Raw genomic sequence first — 27,643 nt, 5'->3', positions numbered from 1 at the left:
CATTATATTTTCTGCAAAATCCTTCATCAATTGGTAATAATTGATTTTTCGGTTTGATATTTTTCTTCTTCTCAAGTGATTTTTTCAAGATTAATGGTGTTTCTCCGTTTGTCAGCGTTGATTTATTGTTGCTGATCTCTTTCGATCGCTGGTTGGATTCGTTTCTCTGGTGTAAGGAATGTGCGACTGTAAGGGTAAAGTAAGAGGTATTTTTGTTATGTTTTTTCTCGGGCTGTATAAAAATGTATTAGGCAGCGTAAAATATATTTGTAATATTGTTGGCTTTTGGGGCTATAAGAGAAAAAAATCCTATAATTTTTTAAATATGCATAGGATAAGTTACTTTTACATATTAATTAATATCTAATCTGCACTAATTCAATTTGTGCAGATATTTGCACTTCACGAATTTAATTTGATTGATCGTGCGGATTAGATTAGACGGGATAAGTCGTACCAAAAGAGCACTTGTTTAATTTGAACAGGGGTAGTTTTGTAATTTCACAAAAGACCACACAGATCACACTAAAAAACTGTAAAACGATTCGAATTCGAATCCAATTAGATATTTTTTGACAATGTCGGCGACGTCACAGGTCGCCGCCGGGGCTCTATCAGCCCACGATCGCCAGATTTTGACGGCAGTTAACGCCGGAGCAGCTTCACTTTCCTTCGTCGGCTCCAGCTTCATAGTCCTCTGCTACGTACTCTTCAAAGAGCTCCGAAAGTTCTCCTTCAAGCTCGTCTTCTACCTCGCCATTTCTGTATATTCCTCTTTCTTTCTATCACTCACTTCTTTATGCCTACTTATATTTATCTGGTTTAATGTTGGATCTAATTGCTCGTTCGTTTTTTTTTTTGTTTGTTCGTATGAATTATTGGCACGAATAAGGAATTTAGCTTTTAGGATTGTAGTTTTATGATTTGGATGAAATTAAGTGTAATGTCATAGTTTTGGAGCTTGATTTATGTTTGGGTAGAACTTGAGAGGAAGTAATGAAGTGTGAACTTATTCAAGTTATGATGTTGAACAACACGATCTTACTTTTTCACTGTTTAAAGCTATACTTTCATAAGTTTGATTAAGAATTTCTTGTTCAAGAAGTGGAAATTCAAGTTTTTAAGTGTTTCATTTGAAGCTATACTTACATTACTTTGATTAAGAATTTCTTGTTCAAGAAGTAGTTATTTAAGTTTCTTAAGTAATTCATTTGAAGCGATACTTACATTACTTTGATTAAGGATTTCTTGTTCAAGAAGTGGAAATTCAAGTTTTTAAGTATTTCAATTGAAGCTATGCTTACTTTACTTTGATTAAAATTCTTGTTCAAGAAGTGGTAATTCAAGGTTTTTAAGTATTTCATTTGAAGGAAACTAGAATCTTCACCTAACCCTGCAATATTTGGGAATGAGGAAACTATAGCAATTGCTATATAGGTATCTAGAAGGGACTAGAATCTCAGATTTTGTGGGAGCACCCATTTGAGCTCTTTTCGCCTTCAAATTCTGTCATTCTTGAGTAATTGGGTAAATGCTGCGTTTGATGTGATTAAATATATAAGAAAAAGGAGACTTGTGTCTGTGTACTATCCCACGATGTATATGTAAGTGATTTTTGGGGTTTATATTGTACTTAGCAGCTACTAAATCTTAACTCCATGATTGGATTTTGTTAATTGGGTCAAATTTTGTGTTTGGCGTGATTAAATATTTCAAAAACAATTCTGCCATTCTGTGTTTCTATAGAAAATATTGGTCTTTTTCAGTTAGTGTAAAATGCAATGACACTTGAGTAATTTTAGAATATCTACTCATCTTGTTTATTTTCTTGACATCAGGATATGCTATGCAGCTTCTTCACCATGGTTGGGTATGCTTTGAAATGCAGTCGGGTATATCATATGTATACGCATGTGTGTCGTATGATGTTGGCTCATAGTAACTCTATTGTGCAGGGATCCGTCGAAAGGATTCTTTTGCTATGCTCAGGGTTACAGTACACATTTCTTTTGTGTGGCATCTTTCCTATGGACTACAACAATAGCATTTACTCTTCACCGTACTGTTGTTCGGCACAAAACTGATGTTGAAGATTTAGAGGCCATCTTTCACTTGTATGTTTGGGGTAATGTCATGTGGCTTCTTAAAAACTCATTATGCTTTTTCTGCTGTTTCTGCCATCTTCAGTCCTTAAGCTCATTTGGTTATTGACTTGCTATTTACAGGGACTTCACTGGTTATGACTGTCATACGCTCGTTTGGTAATAACCACGGACACTTAGGCGCATGGTGCTCGACACAAACAAGCACTGGAAAGGCAAGTGTGTAGAAGCTATGGACTAACACTAGCTGGGCTCATTGTTTATAAGAATATTTCTCATTTTTCAATGACCTTGGATTTGCTTAGTTATTTAAAATTCTTTTAGTTCTGCTTATGGAGAATGTTTCTCGGTTGCAAATACATTCATTAAAAGCCATAATTCTAGAGCATCTGATTTCAGTGAAGATGGTGCATGATTTATATGAATCCTTTTTTTTGCTGGTTGTAATCTCAACTTCATACCTATTCTACAGGTGGTTCACTTCATAACATTTTACCTACCGCTCTGGGGTGCAATTCTTTACAACGGTTTTACATATTTTCAAGTGATACGCATGTTAAACAATGCAACTCGTGTATGTGTTTCAACTGCTTTATTTTCTTTTATCAGATTAACAATTCTAGTCACTAGTACATTTGCTGAGACCATACTCGTTTGCACTTTCAGATGGCTGTGGGCATGTCTGACCGAGGATATCACACAGAGGCAAGACCAGACATGAAGGTATGCGGTTTTATTGACATGGATAGACAGATATTTATTGTAGTAAAATCTGGATAGGCTTGATGTTGGAGCTGTTTAAAAAATGGTTAAGGTTCAAATTACTGTGCCTAATATATTAAACAACTGATATGTGTGGCATTTGCTTTGTCTTCAATTTCTATGTCTATGAGAAACATAATTCTGTGTTATATATTCCATTTATGATATATAGTAACTTTGTCTATCCAAGTCTTGCTTCTTTTTTTGTGTTAACAGCAATGGCTGCTCAGATTCCATCATTTATTAGATATATACTATTTTTATTTTCATCTACAGGTTTTAAATCGGTGGGGATACTATCCACTTATTCTGATAGGATCATGGGCATTTGCCACAATAAACCGCATTCATGACTTCATCGAGCCAGGTCATAAAATATTTTGGCTTTCGGTGCTTGATGTTGGCACTGCGTCTCTTATGGTGATTTCCTTTTCTTTTCATGCTTATGTGATCACTATAAATATATTTATGTAGCCAAGGACCATTTTATTCCTCAAATACTTGAAAACTAAAAATCAGTTCTTCATTGTTGTTTTAGGGCCTTTTTAACTCAATCGCATATGGCCTAAACTCATCGGTTCGAAGGGCAATTTATGAAAGATTGGATCTGTAAGTCATTAATTTTTTTTGTTACCTATTTATAAGATTAACTGGTAAAAATAGATTATTTGTAAAGTTACTTTGCGAAATGACTTCATTTTACTAATTTCACGCAAACTAGAATTTTCGATAAGTGTATTTGGAAAAGTCATTTTGCTATACCCCTCATATTGAGTTTTGGTTATTTTTTGCAAATTTTAATCAGATTCTGGCCAGATAAACTTCGAAGGTGGTTACCGTACAGTTCAAAGTACAGAAACCAACAACAACAACAACATCAAGAGAGTGAATTAGTGGCACTGAAAAGTCAAGATCAGCAATAGCTCAATGAAAAGGACTAATTTTGGATCTCATTCTTTCACTAACTGTCTCTAAAGGTACCTTTTTGCCATCATCATGCTCTCTTTGCCCAAAATTTGACAAAAACCCAACTCTGCTGCTGATGATCAAATCAAAAGGTTCTGAAATATTTTTCTTCTCTTTGTTGCCAAATTTGGGAGAGAAAAGGGTCTATAGATCGTGCTGATCTGACTTCTGTAGTTCACATGTAGAAAAGTGATAAATGCTTAGTCTGAGTGTACCTTGATTTGCTCCCCCACTTTTTTTCCCCTTTGTGTATATTGATTTTTTGTGGTCCTTTAACATAAAAAGCATAACTCTTCCCTTTCTGGTGTTTTACACAACTCTATATAGGTGGATTTATTTGGTCCATCATCAAAACACTCACAAGTTCACACACATCGGTTTTGCAAAAATCATGGTTTGTAGGCTACCGAGCCATGAGCACGCAATACACCTCGTTTGGTTGGCAGCCTGCAATGCTAGAGTTTGTCATTTGCAGGCTACCAATCATAGAGGGAGAGCCGTATAGCCCGAACAAAGCTTGTCGTTTGCAGGCTACCAAGAGTCATATGGCTAGGGCAAAATTTGCCATTTGCAAGTTACCAAGAGTCATATGGCTCGGCCAAAATCTTTAGTTTGTAGGCTAAGAGTCACGTGCCTCGAGTAGAACTTGTCATTTGCAGGTTCTATTTACTTTGACATTTTTTAATTTTTTTTATAGTCGTGTACATTAAAATTATTTAAAGCATCTCCAGTAAAAGAATCACCTGGCTTGAACAAATCTCTAGGTTGTGTTGGCTAAGAGCCAATTGCCTCAGGAGACATGTGGTTCGAGCGAAAAACCCATTGTTAGCGTAGGATATGAATTAGATTAGCTATTTTGATCCGATTCGATATGAGTATCTGTTCTAGCTGAGCGGGATAGATCCTTACATGATCTGGATCAAGATCCGACCCGATCCATTTACATTCCTACCCGAGAGCCACGTGGCTTAGAATAGCTAATCTAATTCATATCCAAAGTCTAATTGTATGAAACAAAGAAAAAAAGATGACAAAACAAAATGTAGAACTCAAGTCTCATAAAATGATTGAAAAACTAGAATTGAATTGGATAATATTGAATTATTTATCATCATCGTCAAGCTTTGAACTTCATAAACTTTTCTCATCAAATTTTATTTATATTATTATTATTATCATTTATTTCATCCTCATATATCAAAGGCTCACCTTTCAATGCTGATCCTCAATTGTTTGTTTCCATTTGTGAAAAAAATCTCAACATCGTAACGGTTGAATCAGAGACTCTCTCCTTTTCCCGAGAACCAAACAGAAAATTAGAGAGAAAACAACAATAATAACAACAACAACAATTTACACAGCTCTTGAATTGTAAATTTACATCAGATTAAAAAAAAAAAACAATCAGTAATTCAGTATTCGTAATCTCTGAATATTATCCTTTTCTCCAGTTCGAACATTTCTAATTCTGCTATTTCCTTTCAACATTTCCCGAGAACCAAACAGAATCATGAAAAACTTTCAATTATAAATTTACAATAAAATTAAAATGGAAATCGAAAATGAGAACCGTATGATAAAAATCAAGCACAAGCACAAGGATTATCAACGATGAGAGTAACATCATCATCAGCAGTACGAAAGACGAAGCAACCAATAGTGAGTCCCAAAACGATCGCAACAAAAACTCCACCATTAAAAGACATGATCGCCAACATAAGAAGGTAACCGATCGCCGAGTTAACTCCAAACAGCAAAGCTCCGGCCAGTCTGGCGATCGACCACTTACCGGCGATACTCTTTCGGAGAAGAGGAGTTTGAGAAGATGAGTCGATCTGATTCTGATCCGATGATGAAGAAGAAGGTTTTCCGGCGGAAGCGATCTTGAGACGAAGGCGGAGATCTTCGAGGTACTGATAGAAGGCGGAGACGATGAAGCAAGCGAGTAAGGAGAGAGCGTAGCCAGTGAAGGTGGATGTGCGCCACGTGTCGATCAGGAGAGTCATCTCCTTGCTCCAGTAGAAAGTCATATGCATCATCTTCGAGCTTTTTTTTTAGAGAGAGAAACAATGGAGGAGTTTGGGGAATATCTGAGTTGGGGTTTTTAGAGAGAGAAAAGAAAATGTTAATTTGCAGAAAATAATAATAATAATAATAATAAAAGGATTATTTATTTTTATTAATGTTGAGACGTGTGTAGTACATGTAGTACGTTTTTGAGTAATGAGCTTGGTTTGGTTGGGGTTTGGTATTGGTAAGGGTAGTTTGGGGATTTTGATGCTCAAGTAGAAAGATATTCAACTTAAATAATGGATTGCAATTCAATTGGAAGATCTATATTGTGTAAAACTACTAGAATTAGAAAATAAATTAAATAATAAGTTATATAATTTTTATATTGATTCTTAAAAAAAATTAAAATCAAATCAAATAAAGAAAATTATAACATAATTAATGTTAAGGATATTTATATTCTGTTTTATTTATAAGTTGATTAAATTTCGTAACTAGAGTATTTAATTATTGTGTTAGGTATATAATTGTACTAGCAATAAGTTGTTCAGTTGCAGAAAACTTGTTATTTCCAACTAGAGAAATGCTAAAGGGCACCAGTGGTGCCTAACACTTTCCTATTTGTCAATATCGCTATTGGTCCAACTAAGTATCGGGTCTCATATAATTTAATATAATAATTTTTAGGAAGTATCGCTAACTAATCGCAACGCGATAATGTACCATATAATTTAATTTAATATAATAATTTTGATGTCTTTCTTCAAAAAAAAAAAAAAAAAACAATAATTTGATGTTGAGTCACAAAAGTATAAAGAAAAATCAATAACAAAGCAAAATAAAAATATGTCATGACAAGACTAAAAAACACTTAAAATTATGTCAATATGTCATAGAGATAAAATGAAAATATTCAAAAGTATCTGACAAAGATAAGACTAAAATACTCAAAACTATATCACAAAAACAAGAATAATCACAGTATTAAAATTAAATTACAGTAATAAAATATAACTCTAATCAAACTGCACTTAAACCAAAGAAGTCCGGCGAATCTAGCCAAAAAAAAAATAACCTTCAATAATTTTAAATTTAAAAAGGAAATACTCTAATTTTTTTATAATTATTTTCTTTTAGTATTTAGTATTGAAAAGGATGAAAGATGCATATTCTCGTACGTATACCACACTATTTAATTATTCTTGGAGCTTTTTTAGAGAGAGAAACAATGGAGAAATTGGAAATATCTGAATTGGATTTTAGAGTGAGAAAATGGAAATAAAAATAAAAAGGATTATTTATTAATTTTGAGACGTGTAGTAAATGTTAATAGTATTGAGTAGTACGTTTTAATGAGCTTAGGGTTTATTTACGGATTTGTCCTTCTATTTTGATTGGGTTTGTAAGTGCGTTTTGTCTTGGTAAGGGTATTTTGGGGATTTTGATGCGTTGGGGTCAAAGTTTGTTGATTTCAATGCCAAACATTGTTGGACAATGTGAGTTACAAGACCATATTATCTGTCTAATTAATATATTGGAATTAGTGTGTTATTTTATGATAAAATAATTCGGTTAATTAGAATTTTTTTAAAAAAAATTGATGTGTATTAAATTATTCGTTTAATTTTTTTAAAAAATTATTGAGATGGTCAAATTTATAGATTTCTGTCCAATTTTACTAACATAGAACTAAGGTGGATAAAAATTAAAGAGACACGATTAAACAATAATTTTTTTTTTTGAGTCAAAGTGAAAATATTATTTAAACACTTTCAGCCATTACAATAGACTTGAAACTAGCAGAAACATTATGCTGATTAAAAACACAATCTGACGAAAAACAAGACTCTCTAGCAAGACAATGAGCAGCCCTATTTGCAGATCGTTTAACAAATTTTAACGAAATATTATTCAAAGACGAAATTAAAGCCCGACAATCCCCAACAAGTAATGATAGTAATCCAAACTGAGAAGGCATTAAAATTGAGCTATTAATAGCTTGTACCACCACCAGAGCATCAGTTTTAATTACAACATTGGACCATTACTTTCTTTCTATCCAACTCAAGGCCTCCTTAATGCCAATTGTCTCGGCAATTTCTGGTTTAACCACTCCAAACCGAGAAGCAGAAATGGCTTCAAGAAGCATTCCATTCGTATCACGGGCGACGCACCCAAAGCCAAACTTGTTTTGTTCTTGGAAAATAGCCCCGTCAACATTAATCTTAACCATATGAGAATTTGGTTTCTTCCACCGCTCATCTACATTATTGATATCATCAATCAATAATGCCCCCGTCTTTTGAGTTTGAGCAGAACAATATTGGTTAAGTACAGTCCTAGCTGAACGGACCACATCCATAGCAGAGCAAGTTTTTTTATTCCATAGAAGCTCATTACGAACAGACCAAGTCTTCCAACTAATACACGCTGCTTCCTGAACCACGGCAACCGAGTGATGCTCAATAAGAGCATTGAACCATCTGTTGAAGTCTCCATGATTCACACCAGTCGGAGCAACGGAAACACACCAGCAGCTCCGTGCAAATCGGCATTCCAGCAAGATGTGGCTGATAGTTTCCACGGCCAGATTACAAAAAGGGCAATACAAATCGACATTAACCTTTTTTGTACTGAGTTGAACCTTTGTAGGAAGGCAACCGACTAACACACGCCACAAGAAGTGCTGCACTTTCGGAGGAACTGCCAATTTCCATATGGCCTTGAACATTTTTTGATCTTGATCAGCAACATGCACACCAGAAACTTGATGTAGCCTTCGGTATGCACTTTTGACCGTGTAAAAGCCATTGGGTTCATCATTCCAACACCACTTATCAGCTATAGCAGAGCCACTCAATTGAATAGACAACACAAGATTCTTATCCCTTTCATCAAAGAGGTCATTGATAATCTCATAGTCCCAGCTTTTAGAATGCACCGAAAATAAGCTAGAAACATTTTGATTCACTAAACCCGGATGATCAGATTGAACAAAAGGATTAGAAGGGTCGGGAAGCCATGGATCCAACAAAATACTTACATTATCACCATTGCCAATAGACTTTCTAGAACCCGCCTTGACTAGCCCTTGTGCTTCCATAATACTCTTCCAAATAAAGCTTGGGTTTTGTCCCAGAGTAGCATTAAGAAAGTTACTCGAAGGATAATACCGAGCTTTATAAATCTTGCTTACCAAGGAGTCTTCATTTGTTAATAGCCTCCAATTAAACAATAGTTTTAGAATAAAAAATAATAATATTTGGAAAAAATTTAAAATCTATTTTTTTAAAAAATTATTAAATAAAATAAACTAGTTAACTTATGGCAACTTCACTTATTTTGAAACATATTTGATATAAGTTATTCTATATTTCTAAAATTGGTAGTATATTGTGATCTTTTAGTTGAAAAAAGAATATCAAATTCAAATCTACTAATGTCAAAAAAAAACCTATAATCATATCATATTATTCAAAATATGAAAAATTTCCATCAAAAAATCTCATATTTGTTGATTTTTTAAAAATTTATTGCACAAATAATTTCATATGATAAATGTCAAAATGTGTCCCATTCCCATATAAAAGATGTATTGTAATAAAAACAAATTTCAATTTTTTTCATATTTACAAAATATATTTATATAGAAAGAAAGAGTTCATCCTAAAAAAGTTATGAAACATGCAAGGTTTTGGAAAGTATGTTTTATTAGTTACTGTTATTTGCCATATTTTTATCTAATAATACTTTATTAGTTACTGTTAGTAAGATTTAGTGGCACAATTATCTTTCTTGTATTCAATCTCTTGTATTACATGAAGCAAGTAATGAATGAGTATATTTTTGTGTTCTTCTCCCTCTCATATTAGTCTTTTCTTTGATAGTAGGCTAGGACTGTATAAAAAAAATTATGAAACATGCAAATTTATTTTGGGGGTAAATTTACACAAAATATCTAAAATTGTATTTTTTTTTACACTTTGTATGGATTTTTTTTCTTTGGATTTGTGATTTTTTTTATAAATAAATATTATTTTGGACCTTATTTTGTAAAAATTACTAATTTGATTTTCTGTTTTGCTAAATAAAAAAATAGACTTATATTTTCTAAAATGGTAAAAATAGGACATTGAACTCAATTTTCAACAATTTTATTTTTTGATATAACTAACTTTAAGATAATTTCTAACACGAACAGATATAAAAAAAATTGTAACCAGTTTTTTTATAATATCTCTACATCAGATTATTTTTTTTTTTTTAAATAGATCAGATTATTATTAAGTTTTATTTTGACAAAAAATTAGTTTAGGGTCTTATTTGTACAATTTTAGAAAATACAAGATTTACTTTATCATTTAGTAAAACATATGATCTAATTAGTAACTTTTTCAAACCACAAGATTTAAAATAGTATTTATCTTTTTTTTTATATATAAAAAACAATATTGTTCTAATTTTGCCGCAACACAATACAATATTTATGCAGTGTTAAAATAAAAGTTTTTTTTAGAACAACCTAAAAATAATGATTTGTAAGAAAAAAAAAACATACAAAAAAAAGTAAATTTCGTAAAAAGTAAATTTTTTTATTATTTTTAAGAATTTTTAAAATAATTCTTTTTTTTATTCACAAGACAAATGAATTACCTTTATAAAAATAAAAGAAATAAATAATTAAAAAAATGTAGTACAAAAGATTAATATGTGTACTGCTTACTTAAGCCAACTAGTACACAGTACACACACAGTACTAACGAGTAAAAAGTGAAACGACCAAAAGGGGCAAAACGACAGTACTTTCCAAAACTACATCGTTTTGATTTTACTATTTTAGTTTTGCCAATTTTTTCATATTAAGAAAAATAAACTGATACATACGACCCACAATCTCAATAATATTCTATTAATGAAATTTAACACAAATGAAAAGGTCTCTTGTACTTCATTCCAATCTCATGTAATTAGAGTTTACAATGCGACACACTCTTTTATTTTATCGATATAATTTAGTATGAACTATTACACCGCATTACATTATTGAAATTTACTAAATAAAATGGGCGTCCAACTACAAAAAAAATTCTGATACTAGAAGTCGCACTGTAAGATAGCTCCCTCATTGGCTACGCTCACCGACTCATGTACCACAACAATACAACACAAAACCCATGCCACACTACAGACCTTCTATTAGGGTCAACCTTAAAAATTTATGAGCTTTAACATAAAAAAACACTAAAAATTATTTATATTTTCCAAAAAGAAAAAAATAAAAAATATTAGACCTTCCCTACATGTAATATAAATCAAAAGTAAAGAAGAAAATTGATTTATTATATATTATTATTTTTGAATTATTAATATTTATTTACCATGAATTTTAGCCTTTTTCATATATTTTTCCCTTTAATATTTATTTACCATGGATTTTTTGTTTTCATTAAATGGCACGTTTACTATACAGTATTTAAAATCGAAATAAACTAATAGAGAAATGTAACTGTATAAATAAAAAATAATTAGAATCAATATTTATAATATGTTGTTTACTAAATATTTTTGGAAATGGAATAGTTGTGATTTATCTTGTTTACTTTATTAGAAAACGTAATCGGAATGCTTAAATTGACTAAATTGCATTTTTGAGTTAAACTATATTATATGGTAGTTATTTTGTAAGACATATTTTAAAAGATAAAATTGTCATTATATATTTAATATTAAAATAAAATAAAAATAATTAAAATTCATTACCCTTAATGGCATTCTTAGTGGGAGAAGTTTTCCCTTTTTTAATCAATTTCTACATTTTCTAATTTTAATTATATAAGTAAACAAATATAAAAAAATAATTAATTTACTATTTCATTCTCGTTCCTTATTAGTAAACATGTCATTTCTTCTAAGTAAAAAATTTATTTATACACATAAAAGAGTAAATAACTACTAAACAAGTATCTATTAACAATGTTTGCTGTACAAAATTTATTTATAGGCCATTGCAACCATAAATAGTTTCTTTCAAAATCATGTGTGATGGTTTGCACTTATCAATCATTGTGCTTTAGTACTTGAAGATACAATTTTACTAATTATTCAACGGTAATGATCATTTTGAGCAAAGTTAAAACTTCTCTAATTACGACTAATAATATATAATAAACACACTAATAGTAAATTACAACTAGTAATACTAGGCACACTAATTGTTCCTTCTACTTTTTCAATTCGAGCAATCGAGCAGAATTAAAACTTCTCCATAATTTCGACTAGTAATAATGAGCACAAATAGTTCGTTCCTTCATTGGAGCCAAATTAAAACTTCTATAATCACGTCTACGTCTAGTAATAATAGGCACACTAAGGGCTCGTTTGGAACGCCGTATTAGGTCGTATTGTATTGTATTGTATTATATTGAATTGTATTTTATGCAATATTTTTATATGAAACTATATGTAGTTTTAACTTTTATAGACACCTAAATATATAATATTTTAGTATAAATTAAAGTTTAACATAGTATTATATAAAAATATAATATATAATCAAATTTAATATAATACAATACAATACAACCTAATACGGCGTTCCAAACGAGCCTTAATTATTCTCTCCTCTTTTCCCATTCAAGCATTCCAACAGAGTTAGACCTTTATCTTATATTAATAAACAATCTACTTTATTTATTATACTAAAATTAATATTATATTTATAAATATTATTTATCGTAACGAACTAAAATGCATATATATTTTTCTTTAATTTTTTTACTCGGCCTCACTTATATGTGGGTCCACCCTTGCTACCGCTAATAAAAGGGTACACTAGTAATCACTCGCTCTTTTTCAATTCGAACTTCTACAATTAATCGATTCATACCATACACACCAAGATATTTTTTTTTTCTTTTAAGACTTGCCTATTTTTAGTCACTTTCCATTGTAATCACTATCACTATAGGACCCAAATGATACCATAAATTATACATATCATAGTCATACCATTATTTTCTTCTTATCGCACAAAATCAAAACCAAAATTATAATAATAAGGATAAGGACAAAAATTTATTACTCTAATAAAACCCATTTTCACCATAACAAAAATAAAATAAAATCACCAAACTTATCTTACAAGTAAAAAAAAAAACTCTTCACAAAATATTCAATCATTCATTCACAAAATATTTATTTAAAATCAATCATCAAATCATTAATATAATCTAAATTTAAATTCTAAAATAAAATAAAATTTATTTTGTTAATTATTATTATTTCTTCGAATCTGGAATAGTTGCAAAGCAACTTTTGGATCGACTGAGAGGCCTCATAAGACCACAACCGGCGCCGGCGCCGTCGCCGTCGCCTCTTCTCGGCGAATCCAAAGTTCGCCGGAGAACATGTTTCATAGCTGAAATCAAATCCTCACCTGTATGAGTCGGAGGAGTTGAAGATTTAAACTCTTCACAGATTTTGATATGTCGTTTCATAGCTTCATCAGTACTAATCCTTCTCTGAGATCTGAAAACTTCGTATTTGACCGCTTCAGAACAAAGTCCACAGATCCAACGGCCCTGATGTCTTTCCCTAATTCGAGCAATGTAAGCTTGAGTACACTCCTCTGTTAATCCACAGCAATCGCACCTCGCAAACTCCACGTCACCACCACCACCACCACCACCAGTCACCGCCGCCGTTGCCTGAGCCGGTAATTGTAGCTCCGCCATAGATTTCGCCGATTCCTTCTTCATAAGCTTCGCTGCCATTGTTGATTCTCTCAAATAAAAAACCTAAACAGAAATTCACAAATCAAAATATATATATAAATAGATTGAAAATACAAATGAAAAGCACATGAAATCAGGCGTGATTTTACCGTTTGACTAATAATTATTTATTTATATATATAAACAGAGTAATGAATTTGAATAGACATAAATGTAATTTTCTTTTTGTTTTCAGTTACAATTTTTTGAAATTCAAAAACTGTAACGGAAGAAAGAAGAGATTTGATTACTTTTTTTTGTGTGTGTGAGGAAATGAATGAATTTTGTTATCGTTCTTTTTCCCAATCGTTTTCGTTTTCTTCGTCGTCGTGAGTTTTTTGACCGGTGATATGGAGAAGAAGACCGAGAATGGTGATATGCATATCTGGAGAGAGATTTTGAATTAGATTATGGAAGAAGACGAAGATGAAAATGGAGAAGATGATGTATATATGTATATGTATATCTATATATATATGTATGAGTTTTAAGTAGAGAGGACTATTTTCCAATCATTACTTAACTCGTTTACATTACATGGACAAACACGTCTTTACCAAGTTTTGTTACTCTACTTCGCATGGCACGGGATAGGAAATTGGTGGAGACTGTTTTTTTTAACCATTTTCGTTAAGCATTTTAATTCCCATCTACCTCACCCTTCTTATTGGAGAAAGAGCTTTAAAAATTTACATATATAAAATATTAAATTACATAAAAATTAATGTATTAAATATTATTTATTATTCAATATATTAATTATTATACAAAAATTAACTTAAATTATTAAAAAATGACACTAAGAGTTTGTTTGGTACGCCGTATTATATCTTATTGTACTGTATATTATTATATTAAATTATATTTCATGCAATATTTTTATGTAAAATTATATGTAGTATTGAATTTAATGGGCTCCTAACTATATAATATTTTAGTATAAATTAAAATTTAACTTAATATTATATAAAAATATGATATATAATCACATTCAATATAATATAATACAATACGACCTAATGCAACGTACCAAACGAGTCTAATATACTAAAATAAACGAGGTATCATCCCTATCCCCACACTGTGTTAGACAAAAAAATGATCCTTGTAAAAATAAACCACCATCTACAAGAATATATATAAATTTAGTAAGAACATACCTCACACTAAAAAATTAATTTGGAAAATAATAAGAAGTTATAGCTAGATTATGACAAATAATTCTCATTAGCAAAACACCACAAATAACCAAAAAGAAATTTCACTCAAACAGTTAAGCAAATGTCTTCAATTATTAACAACTAATCTAAAAAAAAGTTCATTATCAACTAACTACAAATGATTTTAACCACCACTACACATTTCGTCTTTAGCACTTCTCTAATTTTAATCCAACTCAAAGTCTCTCGTATACTTGTAATTTCACATTCTCATCATAAGAAATGGTTTAAACTTCAATATATTTATTCTTAGCTGCTATACTAATTCCCAAACTAATAAGTCGTGTGAAAGTATTGGAGAAGAAGGCTTTTTTTTACATGATCTAAATTACATTAAGATATTCTCGATAAAACTTTAATAATCAATATTGAAATTTATTCAAATTAGTATAACTTATTATTTAGCCTAAAAGCATATTTAGTCAAACTTTCGAGTACAGAATAAGTTTTAGTTAGGATAGATATGGTTGTAGGAGATTATTTTTGGTATGTTAGCACATCCCAGCTGTCATGACAATTACTTTCCATTACGTATCCAAAGGCCAAACGTGCTCTTTTTGGTACAGCCTTTCTTTTTATTCTTTACACCACGCGCCCGTTACCCGCGTAACGGTAGATTTCGGAGGCCACCCAACATTACAAGGTCGTGAATGAAAAGAACTTTGTCCGCGCGTGGTGCTGGCTTCTCATTAGGACACGTGTTTATACTTCTTTTCTCACAATGCTTAATGCTACTCTCTTTTCCATGCAAAAATTCACATTTGTTTTTTTATTTATATTGGCAGTGAAACCACTCGAATTTTTCTACTGTAACATTTAATCATAAGAATCAAAATTTTAGTGGCAAAACTACCAAACCCTCTTTCTGTTAGCTATTTACCCTTTCCGTCCAAAAACTATGTTAAGTACCATGTTGGACATGCCACAGTATACACAAATGTACAGATGTCAAATTTTTAATGGTCCACATAATATTAATTGTTTAAATATTATAAAATCTTTGTAAAAAATATTTAAAATTTTAAAATATAAAATAAATTACAAAAAAAAAAAAAATTAAAACAAAATTTAGCTTTTTTTTGTTTTTTTTCTTCTCTTTCTTTTTTTTTTTCTTTTTCTTTTGATTTACTCCTTTCTTCCTCTTCCTTTCTTCCTCTTCCTTTCTTCCTCTCGCATAACCCACACCCACACCCACACCCACTCCTTCTTCTTCTTGCTTTCTTCATCTCCTTCTTCTCATTCCTTCTTCCTTCTTCTGCCATCAATAACACCAAAAACCTTAGCAGAGATCTCCCTCTCTCCCCCTCACTTCTTCTTCCCCTCTTGCACTCACTGTGCACTCTCTCTAATGCAAAGATCCCCCCTCTTGCCCTCATTGTGCTCTCTCTCTTAGGCATTCATCCGCCGCCGTCGACCTTGGAGAACCCCGAGACATGAGACCCAAACCCTCGAGAACCCTTCTCCCTCTCAGGATTGCCCCACTCGACCTCAATATTCTCTCGCGCTCTCTCTCTTGTTCTTTATCTCGCCCAGGCGAAGATTCATCGTCGTTGATAGTAGCAAGCGGAGATCAATCATCGCTCGAGCGTGAGACCCAAACCCTCGAGAACCCTTCTCCCTCTCAGGATTGCCCCACTCGGCCTCAATATTCTCTCGCGCTCTCTCTCTTGTTCTTTATCTCGCCCAGGCGAAGATTCATCGTCGTTGATAGTAGCAAGCGGAGATCAATCATCGCTCGAGCGTAAGTTTTTTTTGCCCTCGATTTGAGTTTTGATTTGATTGTGATATTGAGTTTAGGTTTTGTTTGTGGTTTTAGTTTTTGATTTTGTTTGTGATAAACGATTTAGGGTGATAGTGATTTTGATTTTGGGTGGTGGTTTAGGTTTTTTTGATTTTGGGTGGTGGCTATAGTGATTTTTTGTTTATTTTTATTTTTGGTTTTGGGCAGAAGGAGAAGAAGAAGAAGATGATGAAGAAGAAAGAAGAAGGAGGAGGAATGGTGGTCTAAACAAAGAATAAATAAAAAAAGAAAAAAAGAATTTTGCTTTTAATTTTGTTTTGTAATTTATTTTATTTTTTAAATTATAAATATTTTTTATAAAATTTTTATATTATTTAAACCATTAATATTACATGGACCAATAAAAATTTACCATGTGTACACTGTAGCATGTCCACCGTGGCACTTAACATTGTTTTTTAGATGGAAGGGGTAAATAGCTAACAGAAAGGAGCTTTTGGTAGTTTTGCCACCAAAATTTCGGTTTTTATGGTTAAGTGTTACAAAATATAAAATTCGTGGTTTTGCCGCCAATATCCCTTTTTTATTTAGTAAGTTCATCCATTTTGCTTTAGTACCAATTTTTTATTTTTTGGCATATAAAAAAATAATTAATAATGATTTTTTTTTTTTTAATTTTGACATGATTTAAATTATGTGTGAATTTTTTAGCTATTAAAAATTCTTTCAGAATTATTGAGATTGTTAGATATAAGGATTTTTTCCTAATTTTATTCAATTTTAGTAATTCAGTGATTGTTTATGTACTTAAATCATGCTTTTTTTAACTTTTTTTTGACATAGTGATTAAAATCATTCATGAATTTACGATGCAGATTTCTGCAAACCGCACAAGACTCTCATCGAATCAGGATAGCTCATCGTCTAACCGAAATGCATGTTTTGTCAAACCATGAATTACCAAAGTAAATGAGCAAAGACATAGGGCAAAACTACCCCCAAAATTTAGACAATAAAGCTATAACGTCTTCCAACAAACCAGAAAAGTTGGAAATATAGCTTGTAACATGGAATAACTACCTGAAAAGTCTCAAAACAACAACCAAAAAATAAATTATATTAGAATGTCTATCTACAAAGAAAACAAATAATTCAAAAAATTAAATTCTTAGATTCTACCACTTGATTCAATCAAGTAAAGCATAAGCTAATGAAGAAACTTAAAAAATAACTAGCCAAATGTATTATCCTTTGACTAGTAACAATAAGCCAATTAACAAAATAGAAAAATATCACAATAACATTTTTGAAAAAATGTTAACTTTTATTTTATTTGAAAGACTTTAATTCATCATAAAACATGGAACATTTAACCATTCTATTATAAATAATTAGGGGCAAGCCATAAAAATAGGCGCAAAAGCCTTAAAAGACAGCAAGACCAACAAATTGTGGCACATCAAATCCTCATAAAGTGTAATATTTTCCATAAGACATGAAATAGTCTAATCTTGGGAAAAAACTTTCAATAACCAAGTAAGTGATACAATAGTAGTACTCTTTGAATAGCTAGTAAAAAGAAAGAAATCAACTCATGCTCTCTTAATTTTGATATCTATCAAATTATACTCTTGGAACATTCATCTATGTTAGACTTTCCTTACTAAATTGGACAAAAGTCATTAAATCTCAATAGTTCAAGGAAGATTTTTAACGACATTAAAAGTTCAGGAGACATGATTTGTTACATGTTAAAGTTTGGGAGAAGAAATCATAATTAACCTAAATAAATTATATATATTCTAAAAAAAATTATATATATTTATATATATAACTATACATAAAATACTTAATCTAATCCAATTCATTCAGTAATATATAGGTATCCACAAAAGATTAAATTAAGAAACTAAAATCTATACTTGTGCGGATCAAATATTGATTTACATCACGGTCAACCCTAAGTTGATTCGGACCTTAAGAAAAATAAATTTTTAGGCCTTTATTATATGAATAAATAGTATTTTTAAAAATTCTTAAAAAATATGTATATTTATTAAAATATTTTTTTTATTTTGGCCCCTGGGATGAGTGGCCCCTAGGTGTGGACCTAACCCGCCTTAGTCTAAAGCCAGCCTTAATTTACATGCTAAAGTAGCTGATCAAATCTAATATACACCTATTTATATATATTTAAAAAAATTATAAATATATAAGTCATATTTTTTTCTTAAAAAAAAAAAGAAGTTATAATTTAAAAATTAATAAATTTAATGTATCAAATGTATATATTTATATATAAAAAATATATAATTTGAAATAAACTAAACTTTTATTAAATTTTTTCCGCTTTGAAATTTGTTATTTGTTATGTTAGTTTGTTCTTAGTTATGTTAAAATAATTTATATTTAATAAATATTAAAAAGTTAACTAAAATAAATGATCCAATTTGTACTACTGCAAATTAGATTGGATATCAAATTTACACTTAATGCGTTTGGATGCATTTTGAACAAAATAATGTAGATTAAATTAAATGAACACTCTTAATTATATTAAAATTCTCTATATTTAAAAAAATTTAAATAGTTTATGGTTCCAATTTAATTTTAAATTAATTGAAAGCTCTTTTCTAATGGGATTTTACTTGATTCTAGTTTTTCAATTAATGTTATAGTTGTTATAAATATTAATAATTATGTGGATGTCCAAATCTTTTATTTATTACCATGAATTGTAATCAACATTCCTCTTTTCCTTAGTTTCCCTTTTTCTTAGTTTCTTAATATCTCACTCTTGTATTTGTATAAATAGGGGTTCACCCCATTGGAATAAACACCTCAGAAATTCTCATTCACTTTCTCTTTCTCTCTTCTTCTTCTTTCCTCTCTTCTACTTTATATTATTTTATAACACGTTATCAGCACGAGTCTCTGCCCAAGCTTCAAGCATGAATCTATGCTATGTCCCAATGTAAGTATTTTGTTAAAGTTCTTGAATTGTTTCAAAGTCATGATACACTAAATATATATTTATATATATACTTATCTGACTGAAACAATTTCAAGAATCCTTTGTTTTCTTTTTTCTTTTTATCTATATATCTATATATTATATATGTATGTATATGTTTTTATATATTTATTATTAATTTCATATATATATATACATATTATGTTCTTATCATTCATAATATTTACAATATATGTGCGTCTATGATATGATAGAGAAAATCTATATAAATTATACATATATCCAAAAGATTATGTATTATCGATAAAATATTGCATATATCCTGAAGATTATGCATCATCGATAAAATATTGCATATATCATGAAGATTATGCATCCTCGATAAAATATTGCATATATCCTGATGAATATGCGTCCTCAATAAAATCTTACATATATCCTGAAGATTATGCAAACGTAATATTCATTATATAGTTGATGGATATATAATGAAAGAGATGAATACATATTTATATATATGTTCTTGTATTCTTTGAGGACAATGAAAAGTAATCTAATATCGATATAGATTTTGACAAACATTTCCTGAAGTAAATGTTTTATATTTGTCAAAAAAAATGATTGTATTTATGTGAATACAACTAAAGAATCATTAAAAATGATTATTATTGATGCAATTTTATAGTGGGTTTTGAATATCCAAAAAGAATGTTAAGAAAATTACATTGAAACATCAAAGTATAAGAATAACAATGAGCATGACTAATGTTATTTAAATACATGAGGCATGTATTTATTGTTCATCATTCCCTGCAGAGAATGATACGAATTGAAGTCAATTACTTTTAAAGATTCTTCGTATTAGTCATGTTATTATACATTGTTATTACTTGCAATGTTGAAAATTATTGAATCTGACATATATTAAAGATTAAATTTTGCATACATCTTGGAGACTATGCAAAAATGGCATTCATATATTCTTTGAAAGATCGTAAAAGAAATTGTTGAATAATTTCTTATATTTTTATGGATGAACAAGTAATAAATTTTTAAGAAATTTATAATAATGTTCTACTTGTTCAACGTCATTCCCCGAAGTGAATGTAATGATTTTAAATAATCAATGACATTATTTACTACTCAAATATTTCCAGAAAAAAGTGGAAACAACCAAAAGATGAGATACCACACACAATCAAAGTGCATGAAATTTATATATCATGTGTGGAATTGAATAATAGTGGTCGCGTACCTGTAGTACGGACATACTTATAATCAAGATAAAAGTATACTTGATTATTGAATAGAATGTGAATTGTACAAATTTATTGTACATTTAGAATATTTAAATATCATTTGCTAAAGAGAATGAATAGACATGAAATTCTATTTCAAAAAATATAGATTTCACATATATTGGTAATGCCAGAAGCAAATTAATATATACATATTTTATTATTTCTTGAAATCAATAGTTTCAAACTATTGTTGGTACATGATATGTAAATATATAGTTACCATATAATTCAGTTTGCATATTCCCAAAAGTGGATATATAATTTACTAATATTTGTTAGTGATCCAATATAATCAAAGTGATAAAGAATCACAAAATGATTAGTTGAAAAGCTTCCTGAAGAAGCCTTACATACAATTGCTACTTTGAGTAGTAAAATGTCTTTGTATGTACCTAGATGTGTAACTTTTATCTAGTTATGAAAGTGATAATAAATAACTTATTATATGTACTTGTTGTACATTTAAATATATAATATATCAAGTCATGATAATTAGACTGATGAATAGTCTATTAATAAATTAGACGACTTGTTAAAAAGATATCAGGAAAAATAAATGATATGTTATGGTTATATATATTTGACCATTACAATAACATGATGAAGTTGTCATGTATCTTTTAAATTATACACATCATTGAATTGATGATAGTGATTCCTGAAGAGTGTATATGTTTTGGAGAATAATATAATTATATTATTCGTGTATATAAAAATAAAACTTGTAATGATTATGTTGTAATGAATTTACATTACATTTTGAAAGTTTCATTGAAATACAAATTATAGTGAACCTGAAGTTCATGAATTGAATTATTTTGACATGATCAATCATATGCAATAAATTGTCAAAGAATTTGACTAAATTTTGTTGAATAACCAGAAGATTCTTCTCATTGTTATTTATAAGGCTCAAAAGAAGAATGTGCATATATTTCCACATAGAAAATATTTAAATTATATTTTCTTAACAATCTTGAGCCATTGTTAGATTTTTATTGCATAGTTTCTTATCGATGTGATAAGATTATATAATCATGCATTTACAAAATGTGTAAATTTATGTATTTCTAATTATACACGTATGACTCATTCTTAGAAATGAATTAAGTTCATAAGGATTGAACTTGAAACTGAAGTTTATTGAACTTGAAGTTCAATGTCATATAGTATATATGAGTTTAAACAAATATTGATTCATTGTGATATACTGAAATCCCTACAGGTATATTAATATTATTAGATATCACAATTTTTAAAAATTCTCTCGATCAGGGGGAGAGAAGCAGTTGGGATCGATGATAATTTTTGAAAAATGATCCTTGCACAAAGTATATAAGAACAATATAGTTCAAAATGATATATACCAACTGCAAATCAATATTATTCAAAGTTGAGATAGAATGAGTTGAAAACGCCTGAAGCGTAAATGAACAATGTAGAAATTATTAATAAATGTTCATTTGATTTGCCCTGAAGTTGTTAAATCTAGAGGTACTCATGGAGATACCTTAATGTTATAAAGTATTAAAATGATAACCGTGATGAAAACGGCACTCGAAAAGACTCCCAAGAGAAGTTAGACATAACACATTTGATCATAATTGAATCCCTGAAGTGATTCTATATAGGTACCTATAAATGATAAATATATTTGAAAAATATGTAATTTAAAGAGATCTCTATAAGTTATGTCAATATGGGAGGAAATTATCATTTATTGAAATTTTTGTCGATAATAAATATTGAATGTTTGCATATGCAATAAATTAACATGAGATAGCAAGGATCATGGTATTAGATTTGTCGAGAATCATCGACATACATTTTAATTTTTGGCCAAAATATTATGACGCAATCTAGGCAAATTTACTCACATAAAGTGAAGTAAGACCTGTAGGGTGTGCAAATAAATATTTCTAATGAGAAATTTGCATATATGTATTTGTACATAATGAATTGTTGTACAAAGTTTGCATAGACATGAGATTGATTGAAGTAAGGCTTAAATATTGAGAAAATATAATCATGATTTGATTATAGCCTGGAATATATTTTATGAGGATTTATAAGCGTCACATAAATGTTGCAACAAAAGGTTATTTATTTGGAGCTCCTAATATAGTGAGAATTTGAAATAAGCCTTATCTAAAAATTCTAGAAGAATTTAATACATGTCTTAAGTGATATAAATTTAAAGTCGCGCGCACTATATGACAAAGATCTTTGTATGAAATAAAGACATGTAAGTAAATTATTATTTGAAAAATACCTATGGTTGTCTATGAAATATAAATACGTAAATTATACGTTGTGATAGACTCTTGAAAAGTTTTTGATTAATTGAAGAACAAACTTTTATTTCTTTTGTATTTCGAGAAATATTAATGTATAAAGTTTGTTCATTAGTATTGAAGTCCTGAAGTACTTCATATGTATCAAGAATTATAAATATATGATCATTTGATATGGAAATTAAGATCATAAAACAAGATGGAATAAATATATGGTCTTGGAGTACCATCATTGTCACAAATGAAAATTTATAGTACCATTAATGTGTTATGTTCATATCTACTTGAAATTTTAAATTTTCGTATGAACAAAGTTGTGTACACACATGAATGATACAATTAGTTGGATAAAGACTAATGTTCCACGAACCCCTCATCTATAATTTAGAAGTCCATACATACTCTGGAAGAGTTATAGAAAATATATGATCAAAGATTATATATGGTGATATTTTAAAAGTGATAACAATAATCTTATGAGATATATTATCACCAAAAGAATTATGGATCATATGTGCATGAGGGGGAGACATATTCATGTTGCACTCTTTTTCCCTTAGTTTAGGTTTTGTCCCAATGGGTTTTCCCGGCAAGGTTTTTAACGAGGCAACTTGCAAATAATTATGAATATGAAATACATATTGTACTCTTTTCCCTAGCTCAGATTTTGTCCCACTGGGTTTTTCTGGCAAGGTTTTTAACGAGGCAACTATAAATCATGTTAACATACTTGCATTTTATGAAGCAAGTAGAGAATGTGTGTGAGTGAGATCATTGGCATAGCATATTCGGGAAACATATGGATTGCACTCAATAAAGAAGTATCAACCCAAGCAATTCTCTATGGATAATACTGCTTGCATCGTTCAACTAAAAGGAGGTACATTGAAGGAGATAGAGTTAGAACACATTTCACGAAATTCTTCTTATACGCTTCAAGAAAATGCATATTGGTGTTCAACATATTCAATCAAGTGTCAATCTTACAAACTTATTCACAAAGCTATTACCAACATCAACATTTGAGAAGATGGCAGACAAGATCGAAATTCGTCGATTAGAAGATCTCCACAAATGCCTAAATGAGGGGGAGGAAGTTAGTTTACACTATACCTTTTTTCCTTTGACCAAATTTTTCAGCAAGATTTTTAATAAGGCAGTTATATTATGGACATCCAAGGGGGAGTGTTATAAATATTAATAATTATGTGGATGTCCAAATCTTTTATTTATTACCATGAATTGTAATCAACATTCCTCTTTTCCTTAGTTTCCCTTTTTCTTAGTTTCTTAATATCTCACTCTTGTATTTGTATAAATAGGGGTTCACCCCATTGGAATAAACACCTCAGAAATTCTCATTCACTTTCTCTTTCTCTCTTCTTCTTCTTTCCTCTCTTCTACTTTATATTATTTTATATTATTTTATAACAATAGTGTATTTTTGCTTTCGATTTTCTTATGAATACTTATTCTCTAAATAAGGAACAACTTTTTCTTAAGTTAATTAGTGCTAATTTTAGTAACACAATTTAAGTTAAGCAATAAATATTTTTTGAAAAAAAAAAGTCTGTAATATACCCTTTTAAAGGGGTATTTCTTTTTTTGACATTCAAGTTTTTTGATCTAATTCTTTTTTTTTTAATGATCGTGTATATTGTTATTGTTTAATCACGTGTAAAATTTTAGAATATTATAATAGTTTACCTACTTAAAATAAAGTTCAAACAATTGTTAATCGTATGTGCTTTAAATTTTATTTTTAGCAATGTAAATTACTTGACATTTTCTAAAAATTTATATATAGCCATAAATAATTATAACAAACACAATTATATAAAAAAAATTAGATTAATTTTTTTTTTTTTTTGCTGAATTAGAAAGAGAGTCCACCGTAATACTATTTAGGAATTTTCCTATTTTTTTTTTGATAGTATTGCGGAAGAGATAATGAAACATGAATGAAAAATGTTTATTGAATTGATTAACCAAAATATAGAGAAGGAAAAGAGTATATATACACACAGCTAAAAGTCGGTCAAGAAGTCCAACCGAAATAGTAGGACAACCTTAACTAACTTAACTACCAAAACTAGACTCAACTTAACAACCTGAACTGATGTAACTGATATAACTACCTCAGCTAATATAACAGTATCTAGCTCAATATGTTTGGTTCGTTCGTGAAAGGTGGGATTGTTAGCTATATGGATGGCCGAGTGATTGTCACAGTAAATGAAGGCTGGTGTTGGTTGGGGAATATGAAGATTGGTGAGAAGATATTGAATCCAAGTCATCTCGCTAGTGGTGGCGGCTAGTGCACGGTATTCGGCCTCAGCTGAGCTTTTGGACACCGTTGCTTGCTTCTTTGTTTTCCATGAGATGAGGCAATCGCCTATAAAGATGCAAAAACTGGTGGTGGATCGCCGAGTGGTGGGACAAGTGGCCCAATCAGAATCGGAGAAGCCGCGGAGATGAAGGGAAGAATCTGTGGAGTAGAAAATTCCTTGGCCAGGTGAACCTTTCAAGTAACGAAGGAGATGATGAAGGGTTGTCAAGTGTGTTGTCCGAGGGCATGACATGAACTGACTAAGGGTGTTGACAGCAAACGTAATATCTGGCCGCGAGAGAGTTAAGTAGAGAAGACGACCAATAAGTTGTCTATAATGTGAAGGATTGTCTAAGGTGTCTCCTTCATTGTCATCTAATTGTAGTCTTGGATCCATAAGGGCTTTAGCAGGCTTGCTGCTGGTATAACCGGTGTCATGAAGAAGTTGTAAGGTGTACTTCCGTTGGGACAAAAATAGACATGTCTTGGCGCGGGCAATTTCAAACCCAAGGAAATACTTGAGGGGACCCAAAGGTTTGAGTCTAAATCTTGCTTGTAGGAAGGCTTGTAAAGCATGTAGAATGTCTATGTTGGGGCTGGCTATGATAATATCGTCTACATAGACGAGAAGAGCAATAAAGGTATTATGAGATCCCTTTGTGAAGAGTGTGTAGTCAGCTTGGGATTGAGTAAAACCTTCTTGCAAGAGAGCATTAGTGAGCTTCTTATACCATTGCCGTGAGGATTGGCGAAGGCCATAAATCGATTTGTGTAGCTTGCATACAAGGTTGTTCCCTGTGACCGAGGATGGAAGTTTGAGGCCTGTTGGAATTTGCATATAAACTTCCTCTTCTAAATCTCCATTGAGAAAAGCGTTGTTAATGTCGAGTTGTAATGTGTGCCATTGTTTGATGGTGACAATGGCCAAGAGAAGCTTGAAGGTAACCATTTTGGCGACAGGAGAGAATGTGTCGAAGAAGTCCAATCCTTCTTGTTGTGTGTAGCCTTGAGCAAGTAATCGAGCTTTGAGACGTTCTACACTACCATCACTGTTGTACTTTATTTTATAGACCCATCGGCATCCGATAGCACGTTTGTCAGGAGGAAGTGGTACTACAGTCCAAGTATTGTTGGTAATAAGCGCCAAGAGTTCATCATCCATAGCTTGTAACCACCGTTTGAATTGAATTGCTTGCTTGTAACTTTGAGGTTCAAATTCAGCTGTAACTGCAAGAATGAATGCCTTGTAAGTTTTTGAAAGTTTAGAATATGAAATAAATTTGGAAATAGGATACGCAGTGTTAGATTTATCATGTAGTAAATTATAGCATTCAAAATCTTGTAAATAGCTAGGTGGTTTGGAAATTCTTGTAGATCTTCTTGGTAAAACTGTAGGTTGAGATGGTGAATTCGGCTGTTGCTGGATTGGGGAAGAATCTGCAACAAATTCCTGCTGGTTTGGAGTTGCAGATGGTACTGTAGTAGATGTTTCTTGAGTAGAATCAAGTGTATCCTGCAAAGAGGGGTTAGGAGAGATAATACTAGTGTCTGGTGTGATATAATCTGTGATATGTGTGTGTCAGTAACATGTGTAGTGGGAAGAATAAGTGGAGTGAAAGGATCAATGATATGAGGATTAGTATTAAGCTTATGAAATGGGTACACATTTTCGTGAAAAACCACATTCCTTGAAACAAATATTTGTTGAGTGTTTAAGTCATACAATTTATACCCTTTGATACCACGTGGATAGCCAAGAAACACACATGTTCTTGCTCTTGGTTCGAATTTGGTCCTGTGGGAGGTTATAGTCGAAGCAAACGCCAAACAACCAAAACACTTGATATCAGTATAATCGGGTTTCTTACCAAATAATATTTCATAAGGTGTCCGTTTTTGTAGGTTCGGTGTAGGCGTGCGATTAATTAAGAAGACAGCCGTTAACAAGCACTCAGTCCAGTATTTGATAGGAACTTTGGACTGGAAAAAAAGAGATCTAGCAACATTGAGGAGGTGTTGATGTTTTCGCTCAGCAACGGCGTTTTGTTCGGGAGTTTCAATACAAGTAAAATCATGCAATATCCCATGTTTAGCAAACAATTCTTTGAAAGTAAGCTCAGGAGCGTTATCAGACTTGAATCGTTTAAAGATGCAATTGTATTGAGTTTG

The 27,643-nt window shown here is 30.8% G+C and overlaps 3 protein-coding genes across 3 annotated transcripts; 1 reads left to right on the top strand and 2 right to left on the bottom strand.

Moving 5' to 3' along the window:
- The first annotated feature begins 488 nt into the window (after window positions 1-488).
- Window positions 489-5,974, top strand: LOC115706017 (G-protein coupled receptor 1). The gene is made up of 9 exons (XM_030633517.2): window positions 489-764; window positions 1,839-1,870; window positions 1,956-2,125; window positions 2,226-2,317; window positions 2,575-2,676; window positions 2,769-2,825; window positions 3,141-3,284; window positions 3,403-3,473; window positions 3,670-5,974. Exons 1-9 carry the CDS (start codon window positions 579-581, stop codon window positions 3,785-3,787), a joined length of 972 nt encoding a protein of 323 aa, XP_030489377.1. The 5' UTR covers window positions 489-578; the 3' UTR covers window positions 3,788-5,974.
- Window positions 5,147-5,869, bottom strand: LOC115706027 (copper transporter 5.1). Its single transcript, XM_030633528.2, has one exon. It carries the CDS (start codon window positions 5,867-5,869, stop codon window positions 5,414-5,416), a length of 456 nt encoding a protein of 151 aa, XP_030489388.2. The 3' UTR covers window positions 5,147-5,413.
- A 7,028-nt stretch (window positions 5,975-13,002) lies between the features above and the next one.
- LOC115706001 (uncharacterized) lies at window positions 13,003-14,134 on the bottom strand. Its single transcript, XM_030633498.2, has 2 exons — window positions 13,867-14,134; window positions 13,003-13,639 (listed from the first exon to the last, which is right to left on the bottom strand). Exon 2 carries the CDS (start codon window positions 13,613-13,615, stop codon window positions 13,121-13,123), a length of 495 nt encoding a protein of 164 aa, XP_030489358.2. The 5' UTR covers window positions 13,616-13,639; window positions 13,867-14,134; the 3' UTR covers window positions 13,003-13,120.
- Between the last annotated feature and the right edge of the window lie 13,509 nt (window positions 14,135-27,643).

Source organism: Cannabis sativa, chromosome X, assembly GCF_029168945.1.
Source record: "Cannabis sativa cultivar Pink pepper isolate KNU-18-1 chromosome X, ASM2916894v1, whole genome shotgun sequence".
In the NCBI taxonomy this organism is placed as follows: Eukaryota; Viridiplantae; Streptophyta; class Magnoliopsida; order Rosales; family Cannabaceae; genus Cannabis; species Cannabis sativa.
The sequence above is the reverse complement of the archived record's forward strand: the minus strand, read 5'-3'. Positions and strand labels throughout refer to the sequence as shown.

Excerpts from the sequence above, each read along its gene's own strand:
- LOC115706027 (XM_030633528.2), bottom strand. The coding sequence starts at position 5,869 with ATGATGCATATGACTTTCTACTGGAGCAAGGAGATGACTCTCCTGATC.
- LOC115706017 (XM_030633517.2), top strand. The coding sequence starts at position 579 with ATGTCGGCGACGTCACAGGTCGCCGCCGGGGCTCTATCAGCCCACGAT. Across the intron at positions 2,677-2,768 it reads TGTTAAACAATGCAACTCGT|ATGGCTGTGGGCATGTCTGA; the intron begins GTATGTGTTTCA and ends TTGCACTTTCAG. Across the intron at positions 3,285-3,402 it reads TTGGCACTGCGTCTCTTATG|GGCCTTTTTAACTCAATCGC; the intron begins GTGATTTCCTTT and ends TTGTTGTTTTAG.
- LOC115706001 (XM_030633498.2), bottom strand. The coding sequence starts at position 13,615 with ATGGCAGCGAAGCTTATGAAGAAGGAATCGGCGAAATCTATGGCGGAG.